Here is a 15,396-nt window from a genome sequence, read left to right as displayed (position 1 = left end):
AACGTATCAAAAAGAATTAAAAATACTAAGAAAAGTGTTTCTTAAATTTAATTGTTAGGAAGCGTAGCTTAGAGTGGCCCATCCTCTGCTGATCCCCAAGATGATACACAGTGAGTACAATAAAGAGACTTACTGTTCAAAACTGTGTGCACATGTGCATAGTCATCCACAAATAATTTATTATGACAAATGCCCTATTCATTAGCAACATTACTACGCAGCCAAGTGAATTCTATTCCAGTGGGAATTGGCAGGAATTCTGCTATGTTAATGCACATGATGATGTTACCTTTAGTTCTTTCGTATGTCGATCAACAATCTGTTGAACATTGAGATTTGCCTCTTTCTGAGAAGTAGCAGAAATAATACGTTCTTCAGCTGCTGCTGTCATTTCTGCCCGAAGTTCCAAAAGTGCACGACTAAGTGCCTAAAAATTACAACATAAACTTTTTGAGAAGTTGCTGTATTATATGAGCAATATGTAATACAAAATATATGTAAGATTAATTACTTTAAAATATTTTCCTAAAACACCATGTGTTGGTTTTTTTGGTTGGTTGGTTGGTTTGTTGTCTTTTTAGGGCCACACCTGCAGCATACGGAGGGTCCCAGGCTAGGGGTCTAATTGGAGCTACAGCTGCTGGCCTACGCTGGAGCCACGGCAATGCCAGATCCAAGCTGCGCCTGTGACCTACACCACAGTTCATGGCAACACCGGATCCTTAACCCACTGAGCGAGGCCAGGGATCAAACCCGCAACCTCAAGGTTCCTAGTCAGAGTCGTTTCCGCTGTGCCAAGACAAGAACTCTACAAGTGTTTAATCAAACACAATTCATAAACAACGCAACTTTTTCAAATGAATTTCATTTAGTAAGTGAACTCAATTCTTTCAAAATTTAGTGTGAGAATTCAAAATCTTAACAATAATAATTGTGAGAACTCAGCATTAAATAAAGCAGTCTGTATTATAAAACATAGGCATGTTTTGTTTTCAGATTTCCAAGTTGGAATATTTGTTTAAATTACTCACTTAGTACATACCTCCAGTTACAAGATTAGAAAAGACTTAAAACTTGCTAATACATTTCACGAGCTAGCACAGAAAAACAGCAGTACCTTCTAAAACAATTAAGTATATAACATCTGAGATAAATGAAAAAAACAGATAAATCTGTTAATCCACTGACGAACTTTTACAACGCTGTGACCTCCTCCTTTAATCTTTCCTCATTACTCTCTCACTTCAAAATTGGTCATGATTTTTCAATTATTCAAATTGTTCAAAATAGCCTCAGTAACATACAATCATAATAAAAGAGGAGAAGAAATAATGTAATGAAAACTTTCCTTTATTTCCTACAGCTAACCCGCAAATCATACTGATAACATAAAGAGATCAACTGGACTGTATCTGCACTGAAAAACATCACCAACCTATAAGCCTGTTTAAAATAACCATCTTGGAAGACATGACCCTGCCTAACAGTTTACGATAGGCTCATACTTTTACTACAAGGGAGCCATACCATGCTATTATCACTTACCCATCTTCTCCAGAAGCAATCTACTGCACGCTTTTCCTAAACACGGATGATTTTCTATTATTACTTACTTTCTGCTGCTTCTCTTTCAAGGCTAACTGGCTCTTTAGCCTTTCTACCAGATTCCTCATTGTAGTTGTTGGAGCTCTTGAATTTGCTTCTTTTTGAGCCTGAAGTTCAGATTTTAACCTCTGTGACTCCTTTTGTGACTGGGCAAGATGACCTCTCAAATCCTCTACTTCTGCTTTTATTTTTTTCACTTCATCTTCATGGTTTTCTTGGAGTCTAACAGAGGGTAAACATATGTACTTAATAGAGTGGTTGCCACAATTAACAATTTAATGGATATATATTTTACAAAGAACAAATGTTTGGTTCTAATCTAAGTATCCTTATAGTCTAAGTCTTGATCCAAATTTAAAAAATGATTCTTTATTGCACTTAACTACTCTTAAAATAAAATAGCCTTTTTGCTTCAACTATTGTTTGCAATAATTCCATTAAGTAATTTTGTGGCTCTAGACAAAATAACAAAAAAAATGAACTTTTACACTTTAAATATTATGGTTCCTACAAGATGTGACTGCTTCTTTTATATCAATTTCTCAACCATGGCCCTATTAACATTTTTGACTAGATAATTCTCCATGGGGTGGGGGTTACTGTCGTGTGAGTTTTAAAACATTTAAGCAGCTTTCCTTGCTTTTACCTATGAGATCCCAATAGTACCCCCTAGCTGTTCATCAAAAATGTCTAGAAAGTAGTTCCTTGGTGGCTCTGTGGGTTGAGGATCTGGTGTTGTCATTGCTGTGGCATGGGTTCGGTCCCCGACCCCAGAATTTCTGCATGCCACGGGTACGGCCAAAAAAAAAAAAAAATGTCTACAAACACTACCAAATGTGAGGGAAGAGGAGAGCAAAATTACTTCCACTTAAGAACCACTGACCTAAAACGACATGTTAGAAAGACAAAATACAAACTTTTACAGAAGTTACATGTGTTATTAACTTCTTTATTATTCTAGAGTCACTACTATTGTATCTATAACTCTACATCTGTAGACTATATGAAAGTAGATACTATCAACCGAACTGGTTAATTCAATTAATTCTACTGCTCATTTTGTATTCATCTTTTTTTTTTTTTATCTTTTAGGACCACACCTGCGGCATATAGAGGTTCTCAGGCTAGGGGTCAAATCGGAGCTGTAGCTGCCAGCCTACACCACAGCCATAGCAACACCAGATGCTTAACCCACTGAGAGAGGCCAGGGATCAAACCTGAGTCTTCATGGATGCTAGTCAGATTCATTTCTGCTGAGCCACAATGGGAATTCCTGTATTAATCTTTTAAACTGAATTACATCTAGTTCACTGTGCTTAATATAGACACTGCATTAATATCATCAACATGGAGACTGAAATTATTAAACTTTGATCAAAGACAGGAAGGTGTGTCAAACCATCAACAGGTCTTAAACACCGAGACTTGCTGCTCAGAACAAGACCTTAAGTCACTGCAAATAACCATCCACGTGTAAAAACACAAGGTTTCACTACAGAAATCACACAGAACTCTAATTTCCCAAGACACATTAATATACACATGCATGTGCACACAGAGAAAAAACGTGTAATTTTAGGCTAAAATGACACAGCAAGGTACAATCTAACAACTTCAAGTTTTTCATGTGATGTGGCAAAAAAATTATACACATAAGCTAATGTCATGTCAAAAAGTGATTATTTTCTATATCTACAAATTATACTAAAAAACACAAGAAATTTTATGCTCTAAAATATGACAGAAACTTATCATACCAAAAATAGCATCTCACACATAAAATTTAACAGAATGGGGAAAATTACATTGAAAATATACCATATGCTATTGTTAATTCTCTTTTCTCTTAGAAAATAATTTATGTAAGGCAACAACTTACTGAGGCAAAAATAGTGTTAATTTTGGCAGAGTCCTCTTAGATGACTGAGTAAAGAATCAAAGGTTCTAATAAGGCTTTCAGAGATGGAATGAAATTACAAGTCAAGCAGTCACCTTTCTGATTGTTTTCAGATAAGAAACTGAGCCCCAGAGAGAGTTCTACAGTGATTACAAAATACCTAAATATAAATCTATTTTAGTTTTAAAATATACATTCTGACAAATGGTTTAGGAATGTTTACGGTATCTAATAGATATTCTATTAATATCTAATATTCTAATAGATATCTGGTAGAATATCTAGTGGAGAGAATGCTGTGAGCCCTCTTTTGTCACCGTGGTTAATAAAAAAGATTAAATTTTTCATTCAACAACTATTGAGCCTTAAATGTGTACCAGAAACTATTACAGGTGGGTTAAAAAAAGTTTTATACTTATATGTTACAATTTTCAAATTACTTCCATATATAGCATCATTTGGCCTTCACATAACCACCCTGAAAGAGTCAGAGTAAATACTGTTGTTTCACTTTAGAGAGAGTAAAACAGAAATTTAAAAAGGTTAAAAATGAGGTTCTGTACAAGAATCTGAGTTGGCTCCTGAGTTAGACCGACTAGCTTCAAACTGTCTTTTTCTCATCTTTTCCTAGGCATGTTACCGAGGCTTCCTATTGCCTAGTTTCCTCTCTGAAAAATGGAGCGAATAATATCCCATGTCATAAGTAGTACTGAGCATAAAATAACATATTCAAAATTTTTAGAACAGAGCATGACAAAACAAATGCTTACATTTATCTTTATTATATCACTATTATCTTTTGCCTATTTTTAAAATACATTTCCAATACTTACCGTAATTTCATATTTTCAAACTCTTTGATTTTAATTCAGTGATTTCTTTTTGTCTCTCTAAATCCTGAGATACTTGTTTCAGTTTGATTACAAGTGAGGCAAGGGAGTCATCCTGCTCTGCAACTGTCTGTTCCATCTCAGCCAAACGAATAAAATGCTTGTTGGTAGGAACTGGAGTAGGAGGCTGTTTTATTAAATCCTATGAAATACGATTATATTAACCATGAGCAGGTATAACACTATGCCATACTTATTCCATAAATTTAACTTGATTCCTTAAATAATCAAAATATAGTATCAAATCTAAAATTTAATAATTTAATAGGCAATGGCAGCTTAAACAAGACAGGAAATATGATCTTATTCTTTGTATTCCCAGTATCTGGCAAAGTGCCTGCATGCAGTGGAAGATCAATAAATACATGCTGATTAAATTAGTAAGTTAAGGGTTGAGGAAGCTAAGCTCTGCATTTAGGTGTAGAAAGGTCATGCGGAACACAATAATCAAAAGAGGCAAGTATGAAGGGAATTCAGAACACAGAAAGCAGTTAGACACAGTTCAACGTTTAACACACAGACATGATGAGAAAGACCAGTGTCAGACCATGGAAGGCACCGAGTACACAGTTAAGAAATAGAAACATAACGGTGTAAGCAGCAGGGAGCTACTTACAAATGCGCCTCTAGGGAGAAAAATGGTCAGAGCTGTGTTTTTAGAAGATTTTTCTGCCTACAAGAGGTAGGGTTGCTTCTAGTCCAAAAAAAAAGTTAAATTTTCAATGGTATAGTCTCAAAAATCAATAAAGAAGAGAAAAAAGTTCTTAGAATCTTACCCAAGCTGTTTCCTTGAATTTACTGAGGGAATTATCAGCCTGTAGTTCTAATTTATGATGAAGAGTATGAAGTTCTTCTTCATGTTTCTTAACAATTTCTCTTTGTTCCTGTTTTACAATAAAGCAAAACTATAAATTCCAACAAATTCATATTCTAAAGATCTTAAATATTTTCTTATCTTTAATATTCTAAAATCCCTGTGATAGGGAAGGAATGATATTTGCATGTATGTATTTACACCAGTATGTCTCTCCCCTAGCACATGTTCAAATTCACAAGCCCAGTTTTAGAGTATAATTTATTCCTAATATTAGAATAATATAATACATCATCTTTTAACTTGTTTCAAGTAAAATTTCATATGTTAGATTCCCCCCCAACAAAGTTCTAGCAAATTTGATTTCCCCACTGATAGCAGTGTCACATATTTCATTCCTACTTACTGCTGCAATCTTTATCTACTAACTCAAGTGATGTTTTCAAAATCACACAGCTTCACCATGAAAGCTACTAGCAGTTTAGTTGGTCCATGAAACAAATTGCCAGTTTTACTGACAGATCTATGATCCAATCACGTGAAAGTAACAATACCTAAATAGAATCATTTGAAAGCAAGAAATTAACTGCCACTTCAGGGCAGGATAGTATTTGGCATTTGCTAAAAAATACCATAATAAATAAAACAGTGTAACATAATACAGTAAAATACCTCTCTGGCTTTTTCTAGAAGATGTTGGTACTTCTTTAACACTTCTTCCTTTTGATTTAACCTTGCTTGCATGTTTGCAATGGTCTGATGAGCAAGTTTCAACGTGTGATGAGATTTTGGTTCCACCTCTTTTCTGCCGAGTTCAGCTATAAGCTTTTCTCTTTCTGCAGTGGCAGGCAATCGAAGCCTAAGTTCATTAATTACTTTGTCTCTTGACAGAATATTTTCCTCTGCTAACTGTAAAGCAGATTCTTTTTCTTTTAGCTTCTACAAAGATCAAATCATAAAAAATTATTAATGTATATTTTTATTTAAAAAATGCTTTATCTGAACTTTAGTCAACTGGGTATAAGCAAGGAAAGGGGTTTCACTTTGTTTTGCACATCATACTTAGAGCAGCCAAATCACACTTAATAAGGTTAAACTGACTGTATTTCTATGTAACAGCATTTATCCACATGCATATTTTATTTATAAGATTATCACATGTGTAGAAACTTCACTGTTATGATGAAAGTGAAATTTACTTACAGTACTTTCATTAGATCTTATAGTTTTAGAACTAGAAATGTATGGTGCTGTGAGATTTAGAAAGAAAATATAATAAATAATTCCTTTTATTTTGGCCTGTTGACCATTAGAGCACTGAAAGAGTAAGCCATAAAAGTCAACAAAGTATAAAGAAATTGAAATTTTAGTGGCCTGCGTCAATGGATCACATATAAAATCTGTAGCTTATTAAAAATTAAAAAAGTGTTTACTCCTCAAGAGAATTAAGGAGAATTAAGATATTTTTAATCAAATAATCTAGCAGGAAATTATACAAATGATAAATCTTACAATTATAGAAGACAATCTTAAGTTTCCTCAATTGATTAAAAACGTACAACTTTTCTTGCAAAATTATTTTAAATGTATTTATAGTTAATAGGATTTTCATTTTAGCTGACATCTAAACTTAATGTATAGTTTATATTATTTTCTGTATAATTTAATAAAGAAGACATATTTGATCACCTATTAACCAAATTTAAGACTAGATGAAATTAAGAAATAATTCCTAGGAGTCCCCTGGGGGCTCAGCAGGCTAATGATCTGGCACTGTCATCAATGCTGTGGCTCTGGTTCGATACGTGGCCCGGGTACTTCCGCACGCCACAGGCACAGCCACAATAAAAAAAAAAAAAAAAAGAAAGAAAGAAAGAATTTCTAGTATACCTTCAAACTCTTTAGCCATTCACAAAAAGGAATGAACTGAAAATTGATTCCAAGTAGGTAACAAGCATTTCAAAATAAAACATAGAAATAAACAAGGATGAAAATAATTTTTGATAATAGAGGAAAAGGAAATACATTGTTCATAAAGTTACAGTCAAATGCTCTTTTTATTTTCTTTCATGCTCAGGACTACTGATAAATGTGACCAGAAGTTTCAAATAATATTAAAAGGAATGTAATTTCAAATGAGCCTTATCTGCTGTTCTTTATCGGCTGTTAGAAATATTACAGGAGAGTGAAAAAGGAGAGTAGAATGAGCAACAGAGTCATCATTCTATGCTTCATCCTCACTTAAAATATTACTTAGACAGTTCCAGAAGCATAACGAATAATGCACTAATCAAAATGCAAATTCTTCAAATTACCTCTTCCAGTGATTTGCAAGTTGCCTGTGTTTCTAGGATTATTCGAACATTCTCCTTAATTTTTCTTAGAGCAATCTCAAGTTGATTCGGAAGGGGCAAACTAGGGTCTGGCATGGATCCTGTAGCCTCTTCAAACTATTGAGAAGTAGAATTTTTTTTTAAAAAAGCAGTTGCAGCATTGGGAAGAACAGTATTAATTTATACAACTATATGACAAGACATGGCTAAGCCCCACTTATATTTGAAATATAAAAAGATACCACCAATTAAAATTCTATCTGATTTCAGATAATATTTCTTTTGGTTAACTTTATAGGCCATGCTACAGAGAAACAAACAAGATCAATCATTCATACTTTTTGTGCTGCATTTAGTATTTCATTTTGCTGACGGTCAAAAATGTCTAGTTGACGTTCCAGCTCAACTTCCCTCTGATCCCAAGCCATTTGTCTTTCTTCGTGAAACTGAACAAAAAAACAGTTTGGGTCAGACATACACACAGACAACTCACTAGGCCTATAACTGGAATTTTTTCAAAAACTTTTCTTATTTAATCCTCACAACAACCGTCTAAGGTCATTATTACTATCATTTTATGGAAAAAGAAAGCAAATTCAGAGATGAAGTAATTTTCTTAAGATTACAGAGATAGGCAGATGTGAGGTCAGGATTTCGACCCATCCATGTACCCATCCATCCTTCCACCCATCCATTCATCCAAAACATGTTTAATGACACATTCTATGTGGCAAGCAATATTCTAGACAAAAAGCACATAGCAGTGAACAAAACCAAGTACCTTTCATCATGGAACTTACATACTAGTGAGGGGGAGATAGTCAAAAAACAGTAAGTATGTAATATGTCAGAGGGTGATGAGTGCTATGGAATAAAATGAAAGTAGGTAATCCCCATTTAGGGAATCTTGATGGTAATTACAAATTACTATATATTGTATATCGTATATTGTAACATTAAGTGGCTGGTGAAGGCCTCACTAATAAGGCAAGACAATTGAGCTAAGACCAGAAGGAGGTGAAAGCATAAACAATACTAGCATCTGAGGTAAGAACAATCAAAGCAGATGGAACAACAAAATTTCTGAGCAAGCAAGCATGTGCTTAGTGAATTTCATCTGCCTCCAAAGCTTTTCTGCTTTATTCTACACCAAGCTGCTTTCTCCTATTCTAAAAGTAAGAGCCAGTACAAAGTTCTAACTGTGAAAAGTCAATAACTAATATTGAAATAAAAATTACCTTACCAAATAAGTTTGCTTATGAATTACTCCTTTTAAGACTTCCAATGCAACTAAATATTTAGAATAGTTTAAAAAATAAGAAACAATATTTTATTTTGTCTTCTTAGGGTCACACCCATGGTATATGGAAGTGCCCAGGTTAGAGGCTGAATTGGAGCTGTGGTTGCTGGCCTACACCACAGCCACAACACCACCAGATCCAAGCCGCATCTGCGACCTACACTACAGCTCACAGCAACGCTGGATCCGTAACCCACTGAGTGAGGCCAAGTATCGAACTTGCGTCCTCATGAATGCCAGTCAGATTTGTTTCCATTGAGCCATGATGGGAACTCCAGCTATGATGGGAACTAGAGAAACAATATTTTATAACACAATAGTAATGGGAGCTACATTCAATTAGGAGAATAATGTAGTCGCCTATGCAATTTTATGTTAAAAATCTTAGCAACAAACATCAAAATAAATATAAAATGAGACCTTATTCTGCTGCACAATTTCTTCCTCCAGACCACTGATTGTATGCTCATATTCAGAAATTATATTATTCAAATATTTGATTTCTTCCTTATCCTTGACTAATTCACGATTGAGTTTAAGTTCTTGAAGACGGAGTTCTTCTATTTTCATATGCCAATGGATTACCTACAGGTTTACAAATTACATATGTAAACATAAATGCTACATAAACAAATACTTCTCCATTGATCCTAATGATTTTAATTCAAATTAATGGACATTCTATAATAAAATGATATAAAATTATCCTTGGTTGTGCTACAAGGAAAAGTTTATTTAGAATTTCAATAGACTTTACTAACACACTGTATCTTAACATAAAACATTTTTCAAATGATGCTGGAATATCACTAACACTTATTTTCATTTATTAATTTACTTTCATATGTTTAATGGGTCCTTAGTGTATGTATATAATTGTAACACTGCTTTTACTTTCAAAAAGAAAAATCCTAAATATTTCTATCCTAGAGAATAAGTTTAATTTCAAAAAACTATTTTTCATTTAATTTCTTCCAAATGAGGGTAAAGAAAAATTATATTAAAAATAAGTATGCAAATAATTTTAAACCAATAATAATTATGAAGTAGAGTTCAACTAACCACTATGAAATTTAATAATTATAATTACTGTAGAAACTTTTCCAGTATTTAAAATTCTTTGATATTATATAATCTAAGCATTTCCTACTGAAATCATTGTTTAGAGGAATCTCATTTTAATTTTTATTTATTTATTTTTTTGGCTGTGCCTGCAGCACAGAGAAGTTCCCAGGCTAGGGATCCCATCAAAGCCACAGCAGCGACAGCACCAAGTTTTTAGCTGCTAGGCCACCAGGGAACTCCCTAGAGGGGTCTTATTTTATGTACAAAATAGGCACTCAAACAGTTCAAAATCCTAATTTATAAAATCTGAATTAATAAACTCTAATTGGAATTGTCATATATTAAGCATTTTTCAGGCACATATTAACTTAAAATTATTATGTAACTCTTTTGAAAATACTGAACTTTAAATCAAGGTTTTACCTTTTGGGCTCCCCTGGCATCCTTTAAAGTGCTTATTAACTCTTCCAGCCCCTTTAACTTTAATTCCATCTCCAGTGTTTTGTTCTTCATATTTCTATGCTCTTGTTGAGAATTTTTCATTTCTTGCATTATCTTAAGTTTGTCGTTTTGTAACTGAATCATCGTTTTCGAGAACTTTTCCTGCTGTGCCAAGGGTAAAGCTCCACTGAACTGTCGTCGTAGAGACTGAATCGTTTGGCGCAGATGTTTGCTCTATTTCTCCCTTCCAAACGGGCAAAATAGAGGGCTTGCTCTTTTTCATCAAGTTTCTGCTCTAAGCGCAAATTATGGGCTTCCATCTTCTGCACTTAGATGTAACCGACTCCAACTTCCCAGAGCGGTAGCCTCACTAACTTGAAGAGAGACAAGGTGTTGGTGCAGCTTGGCAACTAGCGCCTTTTCATCAGACTGTGCCTAATATAGAAAGATATTTATGTTTGCGGCAAGTTTTAAGTTTTTCCAGTGAAACTTATGATGAGCTTAAAATCACGGTTTACTAAATAAAATTTAAAACAGTGTGCTACATGAGATCCGACAAAAATCTAACCTTGCTTTAACACAAATTATAAAGGAACTGTACAATAAGATCTATGACCAAGCTTACTGAAAATCCGAATCTGACATCTAAATAAATAAGAGCTGGACTATTACTGTTTTTTTTTTTTAAACTTCCAAATGTAAATAACAATACTGATAATACTACTAATGTGGACAATGTGGGTTTTTTAATCTTAGAAAAATGTATCACGTGAAATACACGATAAACTACACAGAAATACAAGAGGAAATATTGTTATGAAAGATTTCAATTTCTCCTGTTTGAACTTTGATCAGTAGCCAGCACAATGCATTTGTAGGCACTGAAATGTTTTTCTATGCTATAAATGGTATTTCAAATTCAAGAGTTTTTCTAATCAAGTTGTAACTATCAAGAATAGGAGCCTCTATCTGACACATTCTCTGATTAAAACTACAAAGCCACACAATTTCATGCAGATTTAGGAAACAGAAAAGAACCTATATAGAAGAGGCCAATGCCATACATACCTGGTAGTCTAACAGTTGCATTCTGATGGATTCTACCTCCTTCTCTCTAGACTGCTGCTGTGCATTCAAAATTTCAACTTGCCTTTTGGCAATATCAGCAACCTCTTTTAATCTAAAGAGTAATAAGATACTTCAGATACAATTAGGTGTATTTTCTAAGTAAATAAACATCAGCATTTCAAACTTCTAGGCCCTTGGAAAAGACATCAGCTTGAAGCACCTCTTCTTTGCATGAAATACGAAAAGGTTCCTGAACTGTTTCATGACACATAACTCTTTGAAAGCTTAACAGGTATTCTATAAAAAACTCTGCATTTCCAACATTTCTCCCCCTTGAAAATTCATATACATAGTATCATATCAAAGCTCTGAGAAGTTCTAAAGTAAAAAAAAGCATCTCAATCTGTACATATATAATGTTTTCCAAATGTAGATGACCAAAGAATTCCTCTCTCTCACTTTTTTTCCTGAGATTCTTAATGATGGTTTGGAATAGCTGGAATAAGTTATTAAGTAAGCTTACTTGATACAATTGCACAGTTAAGAATACAGAACTTTAAAATTCCCAGGTTCCCTAACCAATTAATGTATGTTTTTATTTGCTTTATTTTAATTTATAAGTTACCAAAATGTGAAAAGGAGATGATACATTTAGTGCAATTACAAAAAAAGGGAGGGAGTTCCCACTGTGGTGCAATGGGATAGGTGGCATCTCTGTAGCCTGGGGACATAGGTTTCATCCTCTGCCTGGCACAGTGGGTTAAGGATCTGGCATTGCCACAGCTGCGGCATAGGTCACAACTGTGGTTCAGATTTGATCCCTGGCCCAGGAACTCCATATGCCATGGGGTGGCCAAAAAAGAAGAAAATAAAAAATTAAAAACAAAAACAAAAACAAAAAAACAGGTTTAAAAAAAAGAGAGGAGCTTGATGATACGTTATTAAATCTCTTATATGACTACTGTAAGTTTAAAAAGATAAAGTAAAATACATTTTACTAAAAAAAATAAAAAAATAAAATACATGTTACTTTAAGCTGGAATAATTTTAGTTTAGTGTAACAGATAAGTAGGTTTCCTCATATTAATTAGAAATTCTCACTGCCGGTTATATAGTTTTGATCAATTAAAATATAACAAAATGAGAAATTATAGTTTATTTCAAAAGGTTAGGTCCATGAGATGAGAGGAAGAATGAAAAAAAAGGAGTCGGGGAGTTCCCGTCGTGGCGCAGTGGTTAACGGATCCGACTAGGAACCATGAGGTTGCGGGTTCGGTCCCGGCCCTTGCTCAGTGGGTTAACGATCTGGCCCCGCGTTGCCGTGAGCTGTGGTGTAGGTTGCAGACGCGGCTCGGATCCCGCGTTGCTGTGGCTCTGGCGTAGGCCGGTGGCTACAGCTCCGATTAGACCCCTGGCCTGGGAATCTCCATATGCCACAGGAGCAGCCCAAGAAATAGCAAAAAGACAAAAAAAAAGGAGTCCTTCATTGTGAAAAGGGCTGAGAATGAATGATATTCCCAAAAGGACAATCAAGACACCAAAACAATGGCTATAACTTTACGAATAAGTCATAAGTGCTTTTTACTAGTTATTTGTGTTTGACAGATCAAGTCAGGGATCCCCATGCTTTCCAATGAAGAAACACGTAATTACAAAAGAGAGTGAGCACTCAGCATCTACCTGGTACGCATTATTTCCTCCTTACGTAATTTTATTTATTTACTTATTTTTCCTTACATAATTTTAAATCCTAAGAATAAACCATTTCCTTATGTAAAAAGAAAATAACACTGTTACTTTAGGGATAGCACCTAGCACAGTAGGTACCCAGTAAATGTAAACTGAATCAAAATCTGAATTTTAGTTTCTATTTTATAGCAACGTTATGAAGTAAACAGATTACTACCACTCCCTTAAAAAGTTAACTTAAGTTAAATAAATTGAATGGCCACAATCCTTCCCTCCAGAAAAGTATTAGTAGGTGGAAAAACTTGATCTCAAAAGGTCTCGATTCTAAGTTGAGCGCCTTCTGTAATACTATTCCTCGGCTCTGAAAAATGTAAATTTTGAGAAGTTGTTTCCTCTTCAATATTTTATGCCAGGTAAATATCCATCTTATTAATATTATTTAGCCCTGTTCTTATAAAAAGAAACCAGTACCAATTGCTACTGAGGATATCTACCCTTTACCACTGTAATTAAATTTCATAAACACAAATTAAACACATCTAATCAAATGACTAAAATTAGAAGTATGAGATTAATACATACAGCAATACCTCAATAAAAAAAAACTTAAATGTATGAGACTTCCAGAAACGGTCTTAGAGACATGGAGAGCAGACTTGTGGTTGCCGAGGGGGTGGGGGAAGGAGTGGAATGGAGTGAGAGTTTGGGGTTAGTAGATGCAAACTATTACACTGAGAATGGACAAGCAATGAGGTCCTGCTGCGTAGCACAGAGAACTATATCCAATCACTTGTGATAGAACATGATGGAAGATAACGTGAGAAGAAGAGCATGTACACGAGGGCCGCTCTGATGTACAGCAGAAATTGAGAGAACACTGTAAATCAACAATAATTTAAAAAAATTAAAAAAAATATACGAGAGTTCCCATTGTGGCTAAGCAGGTTAAGAATCCAACAGAGTGTCCACGAGGATGTGGGTTCATTTGATCTACGGCCTTGCTCAGTGGGTAAAGGATCTGGCATAGCTGCAAGCTGTGGTAAGGCTGCAGATATGGCTCAGATGCAGCACTGCTGTGGCTGTGGCACAGGTTGGCAGCTGCAGTTCCAATTTGATCCCCAGCCTGGGAACTTCCATATGCCACGGGTGTGGCCTTAAAAATTAAAAAAAGAATTAAAGATTAAAAATTTTTTAAAAAGCAACAAAACAAAAGGTCAAAGAGTTTACAAAGCTCTAGTATAGTCTGTCACCGTGCCTTAAAAGGCTTAGTCATGTGTGCTTATTCACGTACTGTAACAAAAATTAAGAATGTTGCCTAGGAATTTCCATATGCCATGGGTGTGGCTAAAAAAAGAGATTACATTCATTCATTCATTTCATTTAATACATAATTAAAGTTTAAAATTAAGCCTCACAAAACTACGCCAATAATAATGCTGTCTAGCATAGTGATACTTTTTAGAAAACCATCTGTAACTGTAAGAAATTGAAAATGCAGTATGTAAAATGCAATAGTTTCATCCAAAGCGCCTATTTCATCTCTAAGGAAGAGTGTATGTTTTTGTTGGTTCTGAGAACTTAAACTTGCACTGAACGAAACACTGATAGGAAATGCCTTAACCCAAATGTAATGTTTGTTCTTTGTGGCACTTTAAGGCAAAATGAGAGAAAAGTTGGGTTGGTCATTCCCTCACCAAAACTTTTCCAAAGCACCTTAGAAATGACTCCATTCATAATTTATGCCCAGTTCCGTTTAATCTAGTTTTTTCAGTCATTTAGTAGGTATTTACTGAATGCAAGAATTGGATATATATCAATTAAAATAAGAGGTAACATTTTCTTCCCTTATGAAACACATATTCTGGTCAGGGGAGATACACAATAATTGATTAAATTTTGTAATACGTTAGGAAATCATAAATGCTACAACATTAGAATGAGATAAGGGAGACAGGAATGCAGGGAAAGGGCAAAAAGCAGTTTTAATGGTCATGATACCAAGACCTATTGACTGGCCATGCGAGGGAGGGGTCAGGGTGGGAAAGGTCAGAGGTAATGTGTGCTGGGGGGGCAGATAAGATAGTGCGTCACAGGTCACTTAAAGACTATGAGTCTTCACTGAATAAACGGAGAGTCCTTGCAGAGTGGCAGCAAAACGTAACACAACTCGAATCTCCTTTGAAAAGGGCTTCTGTGTTAAGAAGAGACAGAGGCAAGAGTACAGACACTAAGACCAGTGAAGAAGCCACTTAGCACGCCCGTGAAAGAAGGTGAGAGCTTGCACAGGGTGGTGA

The 15,396-nt window shown here is 34.8% G+C and overlaps 1 protein-coding gene across 1 annotated transcript in view; it reads right to left on the bottom strand.

Moving 5' to 3' along the window:
• CEP290 (centrosomal protein 290) overlaps positions 1-15,396 on the bottom strand; it is a 92,362-nt gene that overhangs the window by 27,726 nt on the left and 49,240 nt on the right. The window contains 14 exon segments of the mRNA XM_047788328.1: positions 290-427; positions 1,614-1,827; positions 4,336-4,363; positions 4,366-4,534; positions 5,169-5,276; positions 5,879-6,145; positions 7,522-7,656; positions 7,878-7,985; positions 9,260-9,424; positions 10,328-10,578; positions 10,581-10,673; positions 10,676-10,702; positions 10,705-10,780; positions 11,414-11,525. Coding sequence (XP_047644284.1) covers positions 290-427; positions 1,614-1,827; positions 4,336-4,363; positions 4,366-4,534; positions 5,169-5,276; positions 5,879-6,145; positions 7,522-7,656; positions 7,878-7,985; positions 9,260-9,424; positions 10,328-10,578; positions 10,581-10,673; positions 10,676-10,702; positions 10,705-10,780; positions 11,414-11,525 — 1,891 coding nt within the window.

The sequence above is a fragment of the Phacochoerus africanus genome, chromosome 7 (assembly GCF_016906955.1).
Source record: "Phacochoerus africanus isolate WHEZ1 chromosome 7, ROS_Pafr_v1, whole genome shotgun sequence".
Lineage (NCBI taxonomy): Eukaryota > Metazoa > Chordata > Mammalia > Artiodactyla > Suidae > Phacochoerus > Phacochoerus africanus.
This window is presented reverse-complemented; position numbering and strand designations above follow the sequence as displayed.